The 23,900-nt window shown below is 40.2% G+C and overlaps 1 protein-coding gene and 1 long non-coding RNA gene across 3 annotated transcripts in view; one reads left to right on the top strand and one right to left on the bottom strand.

Annotated features, from left to right (window-relative positions):
• The window catches only part of vgll4b (vestigial-like family member 4b), a 34,382-nt gene that overhangs the window by 4,882 nt on the left and 5,600 nt on the right, over positions 1 to 23,900 (top strand). Inside the window, exons 1-2 of one of the 2 annotated variants that reach the window (XM_089009397.1) lie at positions 9,607 to 9,990; positions 16,963 to 17,185. In XM_089009397.1, coding sequence (XP_088865523.1) covers positions 9,909 to 9,990; positions 16,963 to 17,185 — 305 coding nt within the window. In that variant the 5' untranslated portion in view covers positions 9,607 to 9,908. Of the gene's footprint in view, positions 1 to 9,606; positions 9,991 to 16,962; positions 17,186 to 23,900 lie in introns of those variants that run through there. The other variant, XM_089009398.1, reaches the window with a different exon arrangement.
• Positions 1,147 to 12,034, bottom strand: LOC148890404 (uncharacterized). Its single transcript, XR_016116575.1, has 3 exons — positions 11,900 to 12,034; positions 8,910 to 9,088; positions 1,147 to 6,049 (listed from the first exon to the last, which is right to left on the bottom strand). It is a non-coding gene; the product is annotated as an uncharacterized LOC148890404 (long non-coding RNA).

The raw sequence follows: 23,900 nt of genomic DNA, 5'->3' as shown, positions 1-23,900 counted from the left end.
GGTCCCTTTTGTCTCACGACAATGCGTGCACAATAGTGCAGGAGGAAATAACCCAGCAACTCACCAATCTTGCTCTGCGACCCAGCCAAGCAGCCGGCCGGTTTAGAGGCCGACCAGATCGACCCATTTACTCTCACCTGTGACAAGTGTTAGTTACTCTACTCTGGGTGTGCACAATAGGGAGAGGCCCAAACCTGTCAGGGCCGATGCCGCACGTTACAACATTTACGCTTTGCAAACAAGAGCATTGCCATAATTTTTATTGCCACACCCCTTAATCTGCTGCGTTGTATAGCAAGGTGACATCTCTAAAATGTTAGTTCTGGCTGGATCAACACTGTATGTGCATATTTTCATTTTATCTTTTACACCTCTGTTGGATTTCATCTAAATGTGTCTATTTTTGACTGCCGGTTTCAACATGCTTAGTTTCCAGTTTGCAGTGGAAATCCGGATTCATTCACATGTACCTTTTTCCAGTGACCACCAAAAATTGGATACAGCAGAATCTCTGTGGACAAACACAGGCCAACATTTCCACTATTCCCTTAAAGGACAACCGACACCGTTTTTTTTTGTTTCCTAACTGACATCAGAAAAACGTTTTATAGCATCTAAAATACCCAAAACACGCAGGCTGATATTTTTAGTCAAATGAAAAACACCAATAAAAATGACTTAGTGTCCGAAAATTACAGAAGGTCAACTAGTATCAAATAGTCATCTTGGTGCAACACACAACGGTTCACCATCGTGTTATTTATGTGTTTTCCTTCTAATTTCGCTATCAACACGGATCAACACGAAGTTTTAAGACCAAACAAAGTACCCAAAATGCATTGTGTCACTTTCTCGTGATGTCACGGTAGGTATCGTCACAAACTCAAAAACAAGACTTTCTGAATATTCAGTGTCAGTCTTAAAACGTATAGCTATATGCGGTGGAATCTTTGTAAAATACACGCAGCAGAAGTCATTTGAAGTGGATTTACTAATTATTGACACAACTTGTCCATAGGCATCGGTTGACCTTTAAAAAAAACTTCAAAGGGAAGTTTCAAGATACATTTTGAAATTATTTCCTACTCGTAAAAAAGGAGTTGCCCGTTATATGACTTTAAAAAATTGGAAGTAGCGCAACAGGTAAAAAGCAATGAAAGGAAGCCGAAAGACAATTTGTAATAATTAAATAAGAATTCATGGACATAATATAATTCATATTACTCTGTGATTCAGATATTTTTAGACCAGCAGAGAAGGCCTTGCAGGCCCTGACGTCCCACCACTGTCTTTTTACGAATATTGACTTCAGATGTCACTTACACAGTATATTGTACTGAGTAGCAAGGGCAAGAGTTGTGGGCCACCATATGAGGTCACATGACGTCTCGTGTGAGGACAGAACTGGACTTTTTAGGTTACATGTCCAACTTTGAGGGAATTTGAAAGTGCAGTTTTGCATTACAGTGAGACCTCAACTTACGAATTTAATTGGTTCCCAGACAGAGTGTGTAAGGTGAAAAGTGTGTATCTCAAAAAAAAAAATCCCATAGGAAACCATTAAAATGGGAATAATCCGTTCCCGGGTTTCCATAAAATATACTTTTCAACTAAATAAGCCTTAAAACTACACACAACATACCTACTTCTCTGTATAATAAATGTGCTATTGTATTGTAATGAAAGAAATACACTGCATTGTGTCATAACGTCACTTTATTTACATTTGTGATGGTCATTTATGGCTTGATGGAATGGCGTTGGAGGTCGAAGGTCAAAGGGAATTGCTGTTTGGAAAGAGAGGCGCATTACATGAGGACTGTAATTAAAGAAATAAACTGTGCTGTAAAATAAAGTTTTATTTACCTTTTTGATGGTCGTTGATGGCTTATGGAAGGAGAGTCACCTTCCATAAGGACTGTTGGTAACTTAACCTCTGGTGATGTTCGGTCGTGTGCTCCCGCCGAAGATCACTCCGCCAGCCATGGTGGGTGTGTATTATGAAAATAGTGCTTATTATAAGGTTTAATTTTCATAAATTTGACGTTTGTAAGTCGAAAAATTTGTAAGTTGAGGTGTTTGTAAGTTGAGGTCTCACTGTAATTCAGGCACCTTGATACATACTGTATGAGTGAAAGGATTTTTGTCACTCATTGAGCCGTAAACATTTCGCCGACCTGCGACAGCTTGCAAAGTCTGAAAATTATTTTAAATCGATCCCACTTCAACTCTTACAACATACACCGTGTGAGAAAAAGTAACACTTTTCTTAACCAGATTTGTTCACAGTTAACATCCACAGAATTCACTCCAGTCTCGCCTGTTTATTGAGCGAGAGAGAGAAACAAACCACATTGTCTCAGTTCCACCTTTATTTACCTGGGTTGTTCAAACATTAGCAAATTTGACCAGCTCTCGCTCGCGTGGTGGGCAGATTTGTAAGAAACGCTCTGACAGTGACTGGCAGACATCTTTGTTTGAGTATGGAGTAATATTTTAAGGTTTTAAGGTTGGTCGTCGAAACTCGTCGGAGCTTGCCGGAGGGTGATGCGAAGTTAAACTTGAGTTACAGCACGATGGCTCTAAACTTCACGTGGAAGGTTACTGGATAGAAGATGTTTGCTTGTGTGTGTGTGTGTGTGTGTGTGTGTGTGTGTGTGTGTGTGTGTGTGTGTGTGTGTGTGTGTGTGTGTGTGTGTGTGTGTGCGCGAGTGTGCATGTGTGTGTGTGTGTGTGCGTGCATGCGTGTGCGTGTGTGTGTGTGTATTGAAAGGGGTTTTAGGGTTGGGCAGGGTGTGTTTTGGTGCTTCTTGGTGCTTCTTTCTGCCCTCGGGCCAAGTGATTCAACCCGTGTAACATGACTCAGTCAGGTTCTAAACCGGCGGACAAATGTGGGTACATATGGAAGATGTGAAGAAAATATCTGTTGCTCATCCCCCCCCCCCCCCCCGCCCCTTTCCTTGTGTCGGTATTTGTAACCAGTCGTGCTTGATTGTAGGAAGCTTGGAGGATATTTAGCAACTGTATTCATACATTTTTCCTTGAAAAAGTTATTTGAAAAATGTAGTCTTGCCTTTTGGTAATTTGATGCATATTATGTGGATTTTTTAAAACTCACTCACTGCCAAATATGTGCAAAAATGGTTCCACTCTCCAGTGCCAGGGTTTTTGTCATTTTCATTCAAATTTCAGGACCCACAGAATATTGAGTTTTAGGACTACATAAACAGTCAATGCAGTGTAAGAAACCTTAGACTCTCTTCTTTCATCAGAAAGGAAGAGTCAATTCCTAAATTATGTGGCTCTGGAGTTATATGAGCTTGAAATGGGGGCGGCTGTACAAAATACAATGCAATACATATAGATTCATAAAAGCGCTTTAACAACAGCTGAAGCTTTGACAAAGCACGAACATGGACAAAAGGCAAATGCTGCCCCCTCAATAATTTCATTATTATTTGGCCACTGTGCTTTGAAACTCTCACGTCATCAGCTGTCTGCAGTGAAGAAGTCCTGCTACAATCAGCACTTCTTTTATCAGGAGAATAAAGAGTTATTCATTGATAACTAGGTCACTGGCTGTTTACAAAGTGGCAGTCATTGCACTTAAACATTAACTTTGCGTTGCATCTTTGACCTTTTTTCTTTTGTTCCTTTCAGCAGGATAGTAATGCTAATGAGCCGTCTGTAGCACTGGTTGCCTTTTATTACTAGTCATGCAATTCATTTGGAAATCTGATGGACTAATAGTGAGAAAAGAGAACTAAATGACCAAAGACGGTTCCATCAACAACTTTGAGGGTGAAATGAGGAAGTATCAAAGGTTTCTTATTTTGATGTTGACTCAACAAAAGAGAGTGGTGGAACTAGATTTCTATTCAGTTTGGATGTGGGTAAGCAAACAACTCTTGCTCCAGAATTTTCCAATTACGTCACAAAAGAACCTTGATTTCTATTTCTTTTTTTAAAATTCACTTAAAAAAACCAGCAAAGTGATCAGAAAGGCTGGTAGATAACTCAGAGAACCCCCCACCCCTTGCTCATTTCCAAATGTTTTTTTTTGCCGTTTGCTCCTTTGTCAGCGAGGTTGTCTTCGCAGGTCAGAGGGCAAGGAGGGTAAGAATTGTGTCACTCACATTTAGTCCCATATTGTCTTATATTCACTCGCGTCCTCACAAACCCTTTCCTTGTGTCATTTCTTCTCTTTCGTGGTTGAGTGAGCATCCGAGGAGCCACAAAGATGGCGTGTCAGAGGGTCATGAAGTTCAATACAATTGAACTGCATTTTGCCAGCGCTTGTTCATTTTTTTGCTGATGTCAGCAATTTTTAGCATTTAAAAAAACAGAGCTCAATTTACTCAAATCTTGACCCTTGAGTTAGTTAGGAAGGTTTTGTATTGACAGGTTGTGAGGCTATAGAAATATTACAACAGAAATTTGAAGGCATCCTGACAAGGACTTCATCCCTTCTCTATAAATGCCAAGCTGGGCCCGTCACATACCAGTAGTAGCAGTCAAGGAACTTTCTCTCAGGACTGTGCTGACCACACATACTTGACATTCCTCTTTTTTGATTACCCTCTCCATAATCACTCGGAATGAAATGAAACAGCACTGCCATGTTTCTCACTGATCCAAATTTAAGCTATTTGCACGTTGAAGGGAAGCATTCTGCTATATAATGGAAAGGCTGACATACAATTAGAGTGCTTTCAGTTTAAAAAAAAAATGTTTTAACTATAACCCTCAACCCTTCAAGTTTAAGAGAAACTTGTGTTTAAAAAAAGGGTGTATCATAACCTAAAAATTAACATTTCTCGTGAACTCCCATATATTCCCAGTTTGGTATTTATGAATTTAAATATTCACTATTTTTTGTTATATTATTGTTAAGCATTGTGAAGTTGTTAAGCATTGAGAAGTTAGTTGGTTTGTGTTGAATGCATTTTTTTCAAGTAACGGATGACTGGTTTTCCACAAGATAATTGCAATTTATACTATTTATATACTGTATTTAAATAACTGCAAATTACCCCATTGTGGGACTATTAAAGGCATTCTGATTCTGATAAAGCATGATGTTGATATATTATGATCCTCTCCTTTTCAAGTATTTTGCTGTTATCTAGTGCTATCTACAATACATGCAAATAAAAATCCACATTTTTTTAGTGCATCAACAGTAGTAAATCTTTTTCATTCTGCAGCTTTGCTAATTCACTGTTGAAAACTTTAAGAAGCCAAAGTGGGAAATGACAGTACAGCATCTCATGTCATCGTTTTGGTACGGCAACCTGATATTTCCTCTCTGGTCAACTTTATCAATCCTGTCAACAGCGCATTGACTTTCTGCGTGGGTGTTTTGTTGCATCCCGTATCGATGTCTACGTAGTCTAATTTGCGCTGAAAAACCCAAAGGGAATTTTAAATGTTGCATTCAGCACGCTTAACAATTACAATATCACTTGAGGTAATGAAATATTTTACAATGTTGACATTCCTTCAAAGCCGTCACCTTGATGGCAAATCAACTTGTAGAATGACATGTATTCATGATGTCACTATGTACACAGTGTCTCATTGTGGAGTGACCCCTGTGGAGTTTGTCTACAGTGTACTCATAATAGTTAAACTGGTCAAATTTAACTAGTTTTTTTTCTTCTCATATGATCCCTTCTATAATAATAATACATTTCATTTATAAGCGCCTTTCAAAACTCTCAAGGACACTTGACTATATTTTCATACATTCATCTATTTTCTGTTGTTGCTGTTGTCCTCAGATGTGCTAACCACTAGTCCACTGAGCCATCCCTGAGCAGTTTTTCGAGGCATCCTTTCTTTTCACACAAACTCAACAAATAATGAAATAAATAGATGGTGATGCTTCCCTACGCTTGTTTCATTCAACCTGCCGCAGCATGTAAATAAAGCATGAGGATGACTCACTGATGAGTCTTTCCTGGGCTGATGTCCAGACGCACCCACTCCTTGGAGAGAGATATGCCTGGACCTGAGTCACTTCACGTAAACCCGTCATCACCTTGTCCTGACAGAGAAGGAGGCAGAAAATTAAATGAGAGTGATAGGTCTCTAGATAGAAAAAGTAATGCAATTTGTGAAAATATTCTTGAGTAGTCACAACACAATTGGAATGGTATTAATTGAATACTAAGTGGACCCTTAAAGGACAACCGACATCTCCGGACAAGTTGTGTCCATAATTTGTAAAATGGCTTCAAATGACTTCTACTGGGCGTATTTCAATAAGATTCCACCGCATATAGCTATATTTTACATTTTAAGACTCGTGCTGAACATTCAGGAAGTCTTGTTTTTGAGTTGGTGACGAGTCCTCACGTGACGTCAGAAAAGGACCGCCTCCTGACCGTAAAAAAGACGCATTGTAGCGTCTTTCCATCACGTCAATGTATTTTGCTGTACTGTTTTTTTTGAACCTCTTGTGTTACATCCAAAAGCCGCCAGCAGAGGGAGACCAAGCTCCGTGCAAGGAATGTATTAGCCTGTGGAAACGGGCTGATTCATTCCTCACAGGAGCTGGTCGCCATTTTTCTGCCTCTTTTGTGGGATGTTACATTGCAGTCCAGATGCCTCAAAATGACACGGAAGGACTTCTTTAATCGATGGCAAACATGTATGCTTTCCTCTTCAAAACTATTTGAATCATATTCATAACTGGATGTGTAACAAGAAAGCATATTATCCGAATCTGAAGCCATTGTTTTTATTCTCTAGCAATGCAAGACGTATTGGCGTGACGTCACAAACTGGGGGCGGGACTTTCTGAAAATGCCCAATTCGCAGCTCAATTTTTTTGCAGATTTTGGACACTTTAAGTCATTTATTTATTATTATTTTTATTGGTGTTTTGCATTTGAATAAAAATATCATACTGCGTGTTTTGGGTATTTTAGATGCTATAAAACGTTTTTCTGAGGTCAGTTAAAAAACAAAAAAAGTGACGTCGGTTGTCTTTTAAGATAGCCTCCATTATTCATAGTTTTTGCACTCAAAGTGAAAACGCTGTACTTCAAAAAATGAAATGCAGCATCTGTAAAACACCACTATGTGACAGTTTTTGATTGTTCCTGCTTGCCCGACTTCATTTATTAGACAGTGGTTACTTTCTCTTGTATGACAATTTTGAATACAATACAATACGACACGACACGATACGATACAATACATATTGATTTATATAGCGCTTTCACAGAATGTTCAACGCCTTATACAATTGCCTGTGCAATTTCAACTCAATTGACATTGTTTCCATTAGGATAAATTATTTTGAAATGAGAACAACTTGGAAGTCAACCAGTGTCACGGAATGTGGTACTTTACAGCTGTAAGGCACTGAAAGGAGGTCTCTGTTCTAACAGAGGCAATGAGTGTGTGAAAGTGGGGCTCCAAGAAGCTAATACTAATGTTGAGCTCTCTTGATTTAGGAAAGCAATGAGAGGGGGAGCTGAGAAAGGCTTGCGGCTTGTTTGTATGAGTACAAGAACAAAGAAAAAGTGTTAAATTGAGCGTTTATGGGATAGGTTAGAGGTGAAATTTGTGTTAAGTGTCAGTTTGCTGGACAGAGGGGAGCCATTTATTCACGTTGTCATGGAATAACAATAATAATTATAATTATGCTGAGAATCTTCTTTTCCTTTCGGCTTTTCCTTTATGATGCTGAGAATTAGTTTTTAAAATCATTTTTATTTTTTTCCACAAAATTCTGATTTTCTGTATTAATGGCATACTTGAGTGTTTCAATGCCATTCTTGGTCTGTATGAATTGACAAAATCACACCCAAAAGTTACATTTTTACAAGTGTGTTTTCTCCCATTGATTTAGTCACTTTGTAAAAATGTTTATTTGAAATCGTGCTTTCTGCTTACTTTGCTCTATATAAAATGATTTCATTAGATTTTTTTTCCTGCTACGCACGTTTAATCGTGTACTCTAGAGGGCAGCAGACAAACACATTTCAAGGAAAGGTTTGGCTTTGCTGACGTCCGTCGCATTTGGTTTGGCATACATCTAATCATCCCACTTTTAAATTCCCAACTTGAATGGTTATTACAATAAAATGAAATGCATTATGTCCTTTTATCAACTATCGTAGGATTTCTGGTCAAACTATCATCGAATCAATAAAAAAAAAATGATGGTTTAGTGGTGTCCGTAAGCAAAGACATATTCGGCTCTCTTACCTCATTATTATTGGATATGATTAGTGTCTTAAGTATCTATACTTTTCTTCCACTGCTCTTGCTAAATTTATGACTGTATTACTGTGGTTTGAGAAATCCATCCACCCCCTACACACACATACACACAAACCCCTCCTTCCTCTCCTCTGTCTTTTGGGATATGTTTGGTGAGGCTGATCTGGCTCATAAAACATCCCTGAGATGTGAGGCCCTCTGGGGATTTAGCTAGTGCCTTCCCAGTGCCTCTTGCGGGACAGGAAACTCTATAGACCCTGTTGCCATTGGACTTGTAGTTATAGCATGTCAGCCTCACCGTTATTTTAACCCTGAAACTCATATCAGCTTTGATGTTCCCGTGTCCCATTTGCATGTTCTCCCCAAGTGTGCATGTATACAATTGGCTTTCTCCAAAAGCCCCAAACAAAGAATTATGGTTAACTAATTTTGGAACTTATAAAACATTTCATATGAATAAAGGGAACTAATGGATTTAGAAACATTGTCACTGACTCTGAACCAGTTTTTTTTTTTTTTTTTTTTTCAAGAAAAGCATTGTTGTTCTGATTGTTTGAATAAACAATCAGATTTAAAGCAATCAATCCACATTTCCACTATCAATTGGATTACTGGTTAGCACATCTGCCTGTCAGGTCTGACATCTTTGAAGTTCAAATCTTTATTCCCACCGTCCAACGTGGAGCTTGCATGTTCTTGTGCTTGTGTGGGTTCTTTGAAGATTCCAAATTCGTCATGGGTGTGACTGGTTGTGAATGGTTATGACACGTGCAAGACGATTGACTGATGATCAGTGCGGGGTCTATCCAGACCTCTTGTCCAAAGGAACCTTGGCTATGCTCCATCTCACCTGCAGCACAGTGGACAAGTATTATAGAAAATTAATGGCTGGATATTCAACATAAAGGTGACCCAGTTGTTCACATGTCAGCCTCGACAATTCTGGTCTTCGTTTGTGGAGTTTGCATTATATACCTGTTGCTTATATAGCGCTTTAACAACAGCTGAAGCTGTAACAAAGCGCTTAACACGAACAACTATCATATACAGGAAATAAAGCACTCACGAACATCGTAGAAAGCACCAGGGAGTAAACTAACATCAAGTTTGAATCGTGTAATCATATTCATGTGTAAATGTGACTGGTTGCCTGGCATTATGGGACCTGTGATTGGCTGGCTATGGGCCCCGTATGTCAGATGGAATAAGGTCGCGCTAAAAATAAAAATACATTGAAAAAGGAAAAAAATAAAATCCACACTCTCCCCCATATCTTAAACCTCAACACTCATTGTTTTATTACTTCCGCACTGGTGTGACGTCACCGAGTGAGGCTCCATCCGCTTGTGTGTGCTCGAGCAGAGCGGCGTCAGTCATACTCGACATAGCTTGCGTGTCAGTGCAGTCTACTTACAGCTGGCTGTGAGCAGAACTGGCGCTACTTAGCTATTATTATCATCTTACGCTTTTGCAAAGTCTTCCTCCAAGCTAATTTTTTAAGCATTCCTTCTTCCATCACGGTGATTTTTTTTCTTTGATTTCTTCGAAGACTAAATTAGTTGCGAGGCTGGGCCTTTCAACATTGCTGTTTGTCGCCCAAAAAGAGCGAGAACTACCAGCGTGACTTATTTTTGTTGTTGTCTGTAAAGGGGAGAAAAAGGGGGCGATAAATGCTACTGACGAAAATGGACCTGTTGAATTTCCAGTACCTGGACAAGATGAACAACAACATTGGCATACTCTGCTACGAAGGTAAACTTGGCAGTTTTTTTAAAGGGAGGCGGGCGTTGTGGGTTGTCGATGCTTTTCTGCTTGTTTTTAAAACTTCCAAGTCGTCTTTTCTGTACTTTTACATTCACGCTGTGATGTACGTTGCTCGTTGTAATCGATGGGCTGATTTTCAGTAGCAGTCGTAAAGGATATCATTTGTTTAATAACAGCGTTCCCGTCTCTCTTAAACGTTGTGAAATAAGAGTACTTTTCATCGAGCATAGTTGTTGGCTACGCAGCTATCGTTAGCTTCTCGTGTCAATTGGGCTAATTGGGGAAAGTGTTCGCACGCCTTCCTCTTTTTGTCTGTCTGATACAAGGCGTTGAACTTGTTCATTGCTGTAATTTGTCATCATTGCTCACACCCTCGCTCCCCACAATGGCAAATCAAACCGCTAATTTGAAAACGGTTAGAAAACACAAGCAATTTATTACACTTAGCTTCAACTGCGGGGTTCTTGTCTTTACATTGCAGTATATCAGAATTGTAGGAATAAAGTACGTATTACTTAATATTGTATCCGTTATAACCGTGACACAAGGAAAACAATGGCGCACTAAAGTGATGCCCAGGTTAATGATTATGTAACTTCTGCCATCTAGTGGATAAGAAACACATAGTTTTGATTGTCACGGTATGTCACTGACATAGATAGATACAATGCATATTGCTTTAACAACAGCTGAAGCTGTAACAACGCACATCACATGGACAACTACAGATGGAAAAATATACATAATTTACAGTTATTTCTGTAGACCACTTAAGTGAAAGTAGATTATCTTCCACTGCTTTTTTATTTGGTTGATTAGATTAGATTAAATTAGTCTCACAGTGGAGAAATTTACATTTTACAGCAGCAAAGTTATGAAAGGGAGAGGAAAGGAAAAGAAGAAATGGAAAAACAATACAATGTATGTAATCAACTAAAATGTGTTCAGCGAAAACAGAGTGGAGATGCTGTATTTTACAATGTGTATAAATAAAATGTTTCAATGACACTAGTCTATAGGTGCATACATAGAAATGTGACTTTGGGAAGCTGTTTGCTTGGTTTATTTAATCTATTAAAGAACGGGTATCAAATTCTGATCCTCTGGGGCAGCTGTGTTGCAAGTTTTAGATATTTCCCATCTCAAACACATCCGATTCAAGTGATCAGCACAGAAGCAAGCATCTGGGAGCTTGACAACAATGTTGATCATTTGAGTCTGATGTGTTGGAGGAGGGAAACATCGAATGCCTGCAGGATAATGGTCCTTGTGGACTGGAGTTTTGGCACATGTGTGTTAAAGAATGTTGACATTATACAAAAAAAAAAAAAAACAAGACAATTCAGTGTGTTAAAGCTTTTCTAATGCAAGTAGCAAATCTTGGGGCTTATGGACCTACTCGTAGTTGCTCATATAGATTCTCGTGTTTGTGCTTTATAGGATATCATTGAAAAGCCTTTTCCAGATTGGCATGAAAGGTAATTAAGCAAAAGATCGTTGTTGCGATTTAACCAGAAAATATAACAGTCACTCTGTAGCGTTGTGAAGTAAGACATATGTCGTTTAGGGCTTTTAAACCTATATTCATGACTTCATTACATTTGAACAGACAATAGAAGTCACCACAACATTGTAAATTGTCTTGCTACTCAGTACTAGACATGTTTGGGCAATTTGACCGGTTCAGTAAATATCAATTGTCATTTTACCAAGCATGCAAACGCAACGACCATAATGACTCACATGGTAATAATGAAAAATTCAAACACATCAGCTCTTTTCTTTCTCTTCAAATGGCACCGATTTTTAAATTGAGATTTATTACCCAGTGGTTTGCTTGTTTTCATACTTCTACAACCATTAAGACATGCAAACAATTCAAAAAGTCAACCAGCACCATCAAATGGTTCCGCTGTCATCGGGAATAGCAGTACTTTTCAATCTTGTCGAATCTTTTTCTTCTGCTCTGGGACGAGTTAAAAGGATAAAAAGTGCCACTGTTCCAGGATTGAATCCAAACAGAAGGTTTTACTGTGTTCTCTCCCCTCTCGAGTTTCATGCCATCTATCCAATTACACCACTTGAAGAGAGAGGAGGAGACTCTTTGGTGTGTGTGCGCATTTATTTATTTAATTTTGGATATGAGCTTCTCCCCTGGGTATCTCACATGATAATTCACACACAAATGTTTTATTTATTGCCGGCAGCTGGATTAGTTGATTCAATTGCTTTTGGTTTCTTTTAGCTGACCAAGCAGAAACATGCACCCCGTGATAAGAAATACAAAAAGATGCAAGGAAGGGAATAATCAGTTGAAAGAGTGAAAAAGTTATACTTGTCCAGACTCGCTCACGACGAGGTGGTGGGGATTTGTGACGCTGTCCTTGTGCTGACATGTTGCCTTCAGCTTTCCACACTTTAATATGTTGCTCATATGTGGATGGTTTTGACTGTATGTTGGGGAAATAAACAAGCACAATTTTTACGCCAGAGATCGTATTGCCCCACAAATGTCGGTTTAACAAGCTAATGAGACTCACTCGCCTTCTTTTTACTAAGCATTAAAGTAAAATTTGTAGCCTTTTATTTTTGTGACACGCATACTCAAAATCTTTTTGTTATTTCTAAACTGGCTCTTCAAATGTAGTAAAGTTAAGGTTACACCGAATATATATACAGTATATACAGTGATACCTCAGCTTACAAACTTAGTTTCCAGAAAAGTGTGTGTAAGGCGAAATGTGTGTCTTCCAAACATTAATTACCCCTAGGAAACAATTAAAAATGAGAATAATCCGTTCCCAGGTCCCCATCAAACATAATTTTCTACTAAATAAGCCTTAAAAGTACATAAAATATACCTTATTTTATGTATCATAAATGTGCTATGGTATTGTAATTAAAGAAATGAACTGTACTGTATAATAAAGTCGTTTTATTTACCTTTGTGATGGTCGTTAATGTAGTTGCCTCTTAATGATATCCGAGTGAAGTTGCCATGCTTTCTCGGCGATAATACCCTCACTCACACGGTCCCCTGCTAGTTGCTTTTCCTAATCCAAATCAGCAGAAGTTTTTCAACCTTTTCAATTGCCTGAGCCCGTCCGTCTCTTCGACAACACAGAAACACCCTTAGCCACATGTAGCAATGGTCGATTTAGCATTCTGGTACCGGGACGCTAAATCACACAAACTCACACCTCATTCATGTTTTTCGATGATCTCCTTCTTCTGCTCAACCGTAATTTTCTTTTGTGTCCTCAACGGCTTAACACTAGCCTGTGGTGGGGTCTTTTTTGATCCAAAAAAGCAAAAGTATCCATTCCATAACAAACCACGTCTACACTGAGTACACTCAAAGAAAATAGGTGTGGAAAAGTAGTGCAGCAGCCACGGTGGCGCTGTTCGGTGGTGTTCTTCCGTCGAAAACTAGTCCGCCCACCATTGTGGCGCTCCGCATGTTTCCCGAAAACTAGTTCGTATGCCAAGATTATATTCTCACGAATTTAATGTTCGTAAAGCAACAAGTTTGTTAGCTAAAGCGTTCGTAAGCCGGAGTATCACTGTATATTTGTTGTTAATCTTTATATATCCACATAAAGCAATTGGGAACAGATTCTCATTTTTTAAGGTCGACCTCGCCATTATCAAGTGACCTTGCATCTGTCACGCTATTGTGTACGCCGGCGTATCCAAAACAATAAGCAAAGCATCCTGACTTTTCCTCCCCGCAAGAATAATGACTGAAGAATGGGATGTGTTTTAGCACAATCGTTGCATTATGTTCAGAGAAAAACGGAGTTGCAAATGAGAACAATCACCGGGAACGCACTGTATGAGAGCGCTGAGCTAACTGTTGTTTGGGAGTGTATTTCTTTGTTTGTGTGTGGTTTTTTTTTTTGGTTAATTTTGTCACTTTATAATAATTTTGTTGATTTTTCTCTCTTGTTTCTTTCCCATTTTATTCCTAAGAATTTCCGTCAAGTCTTTATTATTGATTTGTGTTAGATATCCTCTGGAGTGATGAGTGAGATAAAAGCATCACCCTCGGTCTACGCTTACGGGCACAGAGATAACAAAGCAAGCTTGGACTCATCTTGGAGTGTCCTGGGGGTGGTGGCTGGTGGGGGGAGACAGTGCGTTCACCTCCGTTTGTAATCTAATCTCATCCAGATTTGGAGCCGTTTGAAGCTCTGTCAAAAGAAATAGACTTTGATCATTCCGGCCCAATCGAATCAGAGATGAGTTTGACTTCCACTCGAGTCTTTTTCATCATGTCACCATCTTTCTGATGTTCCTAATTAGAAGTATGGAGCTTACATGTGCACAGCAGGAAATTGTTTATGGTCACATTTCCAAATTTGGATTTGTCTCAATTGTGGATATGTTCTAACAATTATAATGATATGTTTAGTTATACCTTACTTCTGTTAAAAGGAATGCAAAAGCAAATTTGAATGTGCAAGTAAAATGCTCAACAGTGGCACAAATCGGCATTCCACCAGATATACAGTAAAGTCTCGTTATATCGATATCGGATATAACGATAGTCCCGGTTATATCGATACTATTTCTATGCACGCACGGAGAAAATTACATGCAAACAGGGTCGGATATATCGATAGTCCCGGTTATATCGATATTTTTTCGGATTCCCTTGAATATCGATATAAAGAGACTTTACTGTATTTGGAAAAATAGTCCCTGAAAAATCTTGTAATTTTAAACTATACTCCAGTATGTCACTGGCCATCAGGACTCCTATCAGGACTTACCAAAGGTCATTTTTTTCACATAGACTAATGTAGAAAAAGTGCGTCACAGGAATGTGCGACGTTTGCGATAGTTTCTATGCTTTCTACTGATAGTTTCTACTGCTAAGCAGAACTTGTTCAAAGTTACAATTAGCAACTCAAGGTATCAATGTTAGCTAATTAAACAGAGCCTTCCTTCACTAGTTAGAATGTTTAAATAATGGTTAGGCACGGATAGGCACAGCAGCTGGCAGGCTTTCGGTTTCTTTATTGAACAAATTAAATTGGAATAAGCACATTTATTACTTCACTGCTAACTCCACTGGTTATCCACTGTCGCTTACGCCCTCAACAACCAGGATACTAACAGTTAGCCAGCGTCTAACTCGTGCTGCCAACAGCCAATCCAACACTCTTAATTCGCTGACTCCTACGTAACCCTAATTAATAAGAGTGAATTGATTTTGTTAGTCTAATTGAATTGCAGAAATAGCGAAGGCCTGTAGCCTTAACCATAAGCTTGGAACCACAAGTAACTGCAACACAGTCACTTGTGTAGTAACTTGGAGTAATATAGGGATCCCTTCCAAGGAGAAATAGAAAAGTCCTGCCAACAGAGGCTATTATAACTAGCATATAGCAAAAACCATAATGGCTAATGACTAGCATGAGAATAACCGTAGAAGGTTTCCAAGCAACGCTTTAAATACACTCAAAGCTTGGCCAAAAGCAGAAACTATTTTCCTGCCAACTTGAATGTAACTGAAAACTTTGAGTGGAACATTAATGAAGACTTGATAATGGGTTCAATAACCGTATTCACTTTGCGTTTCTTTCCCCTAATAGAATAACTGTTTGGAAATTAGAAAAGCATGGAAGCCAACTAACATCACTGAACGGGTTGTGTTCTACTTTTGATGTTCCACTCTATAATCTCTGGCTTTAATTAATTTGGGACGGAAACATGAGCCTATCCAAACATTCTGCTCCTCCTGAACCTATGATGAGAAACCCCCCCAGGCTCTCCCCCTTCTTCACCCCAATTATTCTGCATCCTGATTGGACAGCGTACTGTCACAAGCCTCATTTACTTTTTATTGGTGTGTATCGGCCTGGCCAAATATAATGATGTCACCCCTGTTGCCATGGCGTACATTGGGGTGAGCAGGAGCATGTCACAGGGAGTCTGGCAGCGGGTGACAGTCTTTGGGAGGCCATGCTAAGGCTGCAACAATTGTGGCCACTCTCCAGTTCATTTAGTGTAATTTGAATGACACTTGAGTCATTAAATATGATTTGACTACCAGTAGTTCAAATTAATGATACCTGTACACTTTAAAATCACATGCGTAGTATTTCTTTTCAAGATGGCGACATTATTCAGATGAAAAATGAAAAACTGCCATTTTGAGATTTTGTTAGCGTAGTAGAATCATTCCTGATGCCTTATTTTTTAAACATAATTCCAACTAGGAGACTGCAGTTGTTTTGATGCCTTTATCATGCATTTCTGACACAAAATGAGAGAAAAGTTGGAGAAATACTAGCTTTTTATATGTGCATATAAGTTGCACTGACATTGGATGGATGTCCAAAGAACACCTGAAAGTTTTCCACCATCAGTGCTGATTATGTCACCCATCTAAACATCTGGGTGCTGTGTGAAAGCTTAGCCAGGCTAAAAGGTAGCACTCACCAATTCTGCGGGATCTTCGCATGAAAAAGAAGCCTTCAGTTAGATATCGTAACGTGTCGCCAGTTTGGTGTTAGCAACAAACTTTATGTTTGTCTCCGTTTTGGAGTAGTTATGGAGAATTTTGCGTTGGAACTGGCTTTTTCTTGTGTTTTGTTTGGGAAAGTTCAGGCAAGATGCATGAATCCAAAGCAGTGGAAAGTCCCCGAGCTGAGTCGGGGCCAGTTGTACTTTTCCCTCGTTCTCATCTTTCTTTGCCCCCACTCACCGGCTACTCTGTAAGGCCTTGTGGACTCGAACAAGACCGTGGGGGGGTGAACTCAATCAATCAGAGAAATGCATACAGTCGCACGCAGAACCTGTCCGCAGGTTTTCAAAACGCATCGTCCATTGCTAATTTTACAAGGTCACAAACCAAGTCAACACAACTGTTGCCTAAACATACGGTCTGTCATAAATGGCTCAAAATAGTTTTCTTAAAACTCATGTTTGTCATCATCCTCCTTTTCTAAGGAGAAGCAGCCTTGCGAGGAGACCCCCGACTGCAGGCCCTTTCCCTGTCCTCGTTGTCTTCCTCTTCTTCCTCATCATCGTCTTCGTCATCCATCTCCAGCCACAGGACGGGCCCGCCACCCATCAGCCCCACAAAGAGGAAGCTGAGCGGAGAGCAGGGCGACAGCGACATGGACGACAATGAACATGTGGCCAAGATGAGTCGACTCTTCGCCGCACAGTTGTGAGTACTAGTCTGTAAATGTATAGTATCACATTGGCTATTATTAAAATTTGCTGTATACTATCGCTGTCAATTAATTTGACATTATTTCTCAGATTCTTTTTTGGGGGCACGATAGGAGCAACAATCTTGCCATCTTAACGATCCAATTCTGACAATAAGAATAGAATCATTTTTCATGTAAAGCCTGGTAGAAGGCAGTCATGGAGTCACTCGTACTTTACATGGAAAGTTTTGACACATAACATGTGTTTATAAACTACTAATATTTTTGCCGAGGTTGCCGTGCAACACAAGTCATGCGAAATGATCTTACTCTTTGACAGCAGACACATCAGCTGAACATGCAGTTAAAAAGCTCATTGTAATTCATGGGCTATTTAAATATCATTATGAAAAAGGGACATTCCTTGTCGGGAAGAAAAAAAAAACTCTGGGTAAAAGCGGTTTCATGTTTTTTTTTTTTGGGTATCGAAAGAAAGTAAATTCCAGAAGTGGCAACAAAGCTGAGCTTGTTTTGAATGTCACAAGTCATTTTATTTAGTTTTTCTTGAAGTAAAGAAAGAGAAACAAACGTCAACAATGTAACCTAGCACCTGAAAGATGAACTTTGCACATTTATTTTTTTAAGGCTGATCTGTATGTCTTAAATGAATTAATTTTCCTCCTGCGTTAATCAGATTTTAATCAATTATCCACCAAGGCAAGTCAAATGTACCCTTTCTGCTAAAGGAGTGCTACACTATTTGTGAACTTGATTTTGCTTGGAACGATTAAATCATTGAAACTTATGACTACTTACATGGCCCACTTCCCATCTTGTGGGGCTTCCAGAGATTTTGGAAGTGAGGGGGCAGTGATCCCTGCTTGCTTGCTTCTTTGCAAACATATTATGTGGACAGATTGGCAGACCATTGCTAATGGCCGCAGATTTGAATTTGGATTTGCCTTTATTAGTCTCGCAGGGGAGAAATTTACATTTCACAGCAGCAAAGTGATAAAAGGAAGGAAAGGAAGGAAGATGATGCTTAAGCTAGTAAAACCCATCAAAAAAAAAAAACACGGACATTTTTAGTTTCACACAATACATAAATAATTGCACACATCAGATTGAGCCGCTAGGCTATTCTTAGGGGGGGAGCATGGGAAAAAGCTCTTTTCTTCTCCAGTCTTGTGATTGCGCTCACCGAACAAAGGATTAGCTTGTGCAACTTGACGTTTGTGCACAGTCATCGTGTTTTCCCGCTCATCGAATTCACATTCTACTTTTCACACACAGACAGAGCTAGACAGTCACGTCTCCCTTCCATTGTTGTTTTGTAGCATGTCTGTTTTTTTTATTGTAACGACTGTACGATTGACTTATGAAGTACAACAAGGCCTGTTGTCAGCTTTCAAATCGGTATCCGGAATGGTTTTTAAGACCCACAGAGTGATGCGACTGAATATGACCGGATTGAACCATCAAACACACACAGAAAATAAGAGGTTGGTGATGCTTTGCTAGCTTAGAAAGCGATTGAGCACCATAAGTCTGTGACGCATTGCAGCGGAATAGCTGCTATGCTGAATCAGCTTTTCAGGCTCTCACTTCCAGTCTACTGGTATTATTATTATTATTATTATTATTATTATTATTATTATTATTATTATTATTATTATTATTATTATTATTATTATTATTAGGGCGGCCCGGTAGTCGAGTGGTTAGCACACCGGCTTCACAGTGCAGAGGTCGCCGGTTCGCGTCCCGGTCCGACCTCCCTGTGTGGAGTTTGCTCTCCCCGGACCCGTGTGGGTTTTCTCCGGGTCCTCCGGTTTCCTCCCACACTCCAAAAACATGCATGGCAGGCAGATTGACCACTCCAAATTGTCCCTAGGTGTGAGTGTGAGAGTGACTGTTGTACGTCTTTGTGTGCCCTGCGATTGGCTGGCAACCAATTCAGGGTGTCCCCCGCCTCGTGCCCGAAGACAGCTGAGGCTCCAGCAACCCCCGCGACCCTAATGAGGAATAAGCGGTACGGAAAATGAGATGAGATGAGATTATTATTATTATTATTATTATTTATAGTACCTTCATTGAACCACAGAAATCCTGTGTGATACGGGTCTTTGTCTTCCATTCTGTGTTTTCTCATTAGACCCCTGAAAGCCTCTTTTACACCGAGATTCTGCAAAATAGCCACAGTAGAGCATTTACAGGCCTCGAAATTAACATGGAACTGATAAATACTTTCACACAGCCATACAGCAGCATCTTGGAATGGGATGATTAGCTGTGTCTAAAATAATTGGTGGCTAGTGACTATTTCTTTCAAGACCAGAGGGTGAAAGAAGTGAGCATCCGGTGTGGCAAATGCTCACCTTGCCTCTGATAACTACCTCTGATTTAGGTTACCCCCATAAAAAACAAACGTGGATTAAAAAAATAGATATATATTGTAAGTGGATAATAAAAAAAGTATGACGTATGTGACAACAAAGAACGCCTCAGTTATTTCCTTATTTATATACTTATTTATTGACGTGTTTATTTTGTGCCAGTATTTTTTATTTTAAATTTCTGATGTACATCCTGGGCATTTTTTTTATTTTTTTTATTGACGCATATTGCCCCTCGAACACAGAAATTACACAACATTGTTCTGCCAATTCAAAGTGATTGCCAACAGACTACTTAAAAGTGGTCTACTACCTACAAGTACTGTTCCCACAGTTTTCGAATACACAGAGCACAGAGAGCATTGGTTGCGCCACTGGTGCAGGCGGACACCTGACACCTCGATCGAGGGGCGGCGCCACAGAAGGTCGTCTCTCCTTTTGTTGTCCATTCCAAACAAGCTCATCAGTGTCTTTGGTGAAAGAACAAAGCAAAAGTGTCTGACCCAACTCCAGCTGCTTGTACACACACACACACACACATAAGCGAATCACAAGACATAAAGGCTGCATTGTGTGTTTTCATAGTTATGCCACCAAATGCATTTTCCCTTTTTTAAAATAAAACCTGGAAATCTACATTGACTTCTTAACTGTGCCAATTCTTTGGATTTGCAGCAGGCAGGCATATTAGAAGCACACCTTTTCAATTTTGTGCTTTTTTCCTCCCTAAATAATGATTTCCTAATATGTAGTGGCAATGCATGTAGGAGGAGGTAGGTGGAGTCTGGAACAAAGAGGCCTTATCCCATTCACTGGAGCCTGCGGGCTGGTAGCTTGCTGCTGCCTGCCCTCCTGGCCACCACTGAGCAGTTGTTAACCCTCCGGTGTAAAAGTCTCCATCGCTGTTGCTTCGCATTTCCTTTCAAACAACATCAGAACCCCCGTGGGTTTTGAATTGGGCACTAAAAAGAGTCCTCGCTCCCCACTTCCCACCCACACCCAAAATTAAAAAAAGTTGCTTCGTCATATTGCATGGAAGCGTTTTAAGTTGTTGGCCATGCCGCTGTGTTGTGGCTTCACAGGCTTGAAATTGGGCTTTGTACTCCAGTTCACTTGGAACTTCTTCACTTGTCCTCTTAAGAGGTTTCTCCAAGGGCCAAATGGGGGGAAATGAAAATGAGAGAGAGGAGGAAGGAATCAACTGTGTGTCAGAACTTATGATCAAAGCTGTGGCTTCTTTTTTTATTCAATGAGCATTCATACAAATACAACCACGTGTTGTTTTCTTTGCGAACTTGTCGGGGTTCCCATATCCGATTTGTCGTAGATTTGCAAATTATTTTCTGTGCTTTCCTCCCACGTCAAAGCCCGAATCGTGTTTGATTCCCAACGGGTGAAAATACTCGTACAGGTTGTACAGCTGCGGCCAAAACAGTGTCAGGAATAGCATAAAAGGCTGACTGGACTAATTAAGTATTCTACTTTAGCTCACCTGTAATTCGATATACAAAGTTGCTGTGTTACCAGAGTGGAAAGAAGCTAAAATAATACAGTGAGTCAGATTTCTCTCTCAGTATTCTCCATTTTTTTCACATCCGCCTGAAGCTCGGAAAGTAAACTGTACTTGGGTGTAAAAACATATTCTCTAGAAGCAGTGTGGCTCACATTTCTATATATATTTGTATATTTCCATTCTGTGGCTTCGCGCAGTGCTCGGGCCTGGTTGTAACCTGTGGTTGGGCCTTCAACCGCCCCCTCTTCCAGCTTTTTTTTTCCTTTTTTCTTTTCTCTCCACGCTGATTTTTCCCAGATGTTTCCTGTGTGTGTCGTTCCCTCTCTGGCCGTCTCTTGTGGATTGATCTGAGCATATCAACATCTGCCCAGTTTTAAGATTTATAGGGAGGGTTTTCCTGGAGAACTGTTTGTTTTCCCTCCCCTCCCCCCTGCAAGTTTAGTTTTAAACCGAAACAAGCGAACCAAAATAAATTCTTGATATTATATGACTAAGACACTTGGCTTGAACCGAAACAGGGAGACGGAAAGAACCTTGATGTTTTTGCCTTTTTGCCGTGGCGTCGGACAAAGACTGTCAGGCCATGTAATCTCTGGTCTTGATCGTCCCAACAGCGCTTGACGGCATCGGGAGCAAGTTTTTCCACACCAAATTCATCCAAGCATGCCTTGTATGGACCTTGCTTTGCGCATCAGCCAAGCATACGATTGTACCCAAAAGTTGTGGTCAGATGAAGGATTAAGAATCAAGCAGAACAAAGCACCAGTGTATGATTGAATGACTTAGTCTTTGCCAAGACTCATGTGAGACTCTGCATCCACTGGCTTAGTTATATTTTTGGGAAAAAATACTCCAATACCTTGTCCTCAACCTCCAACTATCCATTTCCATTCAAAATTGAATCCAATTATTGTTAGTTACAAATTCACTCAGTTTAGAAATCAGTTCAGGTGATCTGAGGTGGTCCATGCTGACCATCCGCCATGCACACCAGGTAGCATCTAGGCCAGTGGGTCTTAAAATCGGTTCAATCGAACTCTAGGGGTTTAGTGAGTCGGTCTCAGGGGTTCGGTGGATCCTCCGTCATAGAGGTCCACCCCTCAGTCTAGTCTGCAGTCATTGAAAGACGGGTTTGGTGAATGAGCATATGAAACTGGTGGGGTTCGGTGCCTCCAGACACATTAAGTACCGCTTATCTAGGTGCTCCATCCAGAACTGGCTCGGAAACAGGAGTTTGGACCATGCAAGAGATTCTTCCTTCCTGTGAAAGAAATAGAATTAGCACCCAAAAAAATCACTGTAATGCCCTTTTATAGCCGTTCAGCCCTACAAATAAAAACGTTGAGGCCTTGAAAACGGATGAAAGACTTTGCTCTTCAATATCTGGATTTTATTGGCCTCGCTTCATTCATAGCAACGTTGCTTGAAAAGCTGCACTTAATGACAGATGGACCAGTGCTGGAAGTGCAGTAGTCATATGGAAGCGTATCATCCATGTGTTGCTGCAAGAGGCTTGGCCTGCGGATTGAGAATGAAGGGATCCTCCTGTGAGTGCACGGCGCAGCCGCTGCCACTAATGTTCGGCTCCACATAAGCCGGAGACTTGTAAAATCGATTCAAAACGATGTCTGCTCATCATGTGATGTGCTCCAATGCCAGTCACATGGTTTTCATTTTCATAACAAGTTGACCCAAATTCAAATCGAAAATGCGTGCGATCGAAACTCAATGAAAATATGTAAACAAACGAAAAGCTTCCAGCAAGCAAAGTTTTCATTGTGCCGTCTACTTCGCTGGCGTGGGTGAAGGTGCAGATGGCTTTTTGGTTGCCCCATGTGTGTGTCGGGCCAACGCTTCGGCTTGCCAGAGGGTTTAACTACTCCGCTATTGATTGGTTCTGTTCTTTGGCTCCTGTAAACGGGCCCCTCTGTCTTGGCGGTGTGACCACGGCTGTGTTTTGGCATTGCTTGAAGTTGGGATGAAACCAAACACTCAGATGGCGATGGGATGGGATGAGCCTGCCTCCTCAATTTACCGATAACCCGACTCGACTTCCCCCCGAAATAAAGATAATCGGAAGCATCTGGTTGATGATGTGGTCACCGTTGCTTTGTGACCGCATCATGAAAACAACAATGCTATGCTATCGCCTCAAATCACTCCAGTGCCCCCCTTTCACATTGGCCCCTTCTCAATTTACTGCCAAAATAAGCAAATGAGTGGAATTTTTCTGAGTATTTTCGGATGTACACTTCCCTTGGTCTCGTCTTGATATAAAATTCGTCTATTGGCCGTGACTAAATAGAGGAACCCCTCATTTTCCCCAATTGTTCTGGATTTTTCTGCAATTGTTTTGTTTTTCTGCAGTTGCAGTAGAAAGGCAGCATGTGCATTCTGTCGCTCGCATCAACATATACATTGCATCTATGTGGTTCACCCCATGAACAAATCTTAAGTTAACTCATTCACTGCCAGACGTGCAAAATGTGTCCACTCCAGTGCTAGGGTTTTTGTCATTTTCACTCAAAATCCAGGACCCACAGAATATTAAGTTTGAGGACAATATTAACATTCAATACAGCATTAGAAACCTTTAAAGGACAACCGACGTCACTTTTTTGTTTCTTAACTGACATCAGAAAAACGTTTTACAGCATCTAAAATACCCAAAACACGCAGTATGATATTTTTATTCAAATGCAAAACACCAAAATCTGCAAAAAAATTGAGTTGCGAATTGGGCATTTTCAGAAAGTCCCGCCCCCAGTTCGTGACGTCACGCCAAGACGTCTTGCATTGCTGCAGAATCAAAACAATGGC

Source organism: Hippocampus bargibanti, linkage group LG12 (assembly GCF_051943395.1).
Source record: "Hippocampus bargibanti isolate YZ-2025 linkage group LG12, ASM5194339v1, whole genome shotgun sequence".
Taxonomy (NCBI): domain Eukaryota; kingdom Metazoa; phylum Chordata; class Actinopteri; order Syngnathiformes; family Syngnathidae; genus Hippocampus; species Hippocampus bargibanti.
The sequence above is the reverse complement of the archived record's forward strand: the minus strand, read 5'-3'. Positions and strand labels throughout refer to the sequence as shown.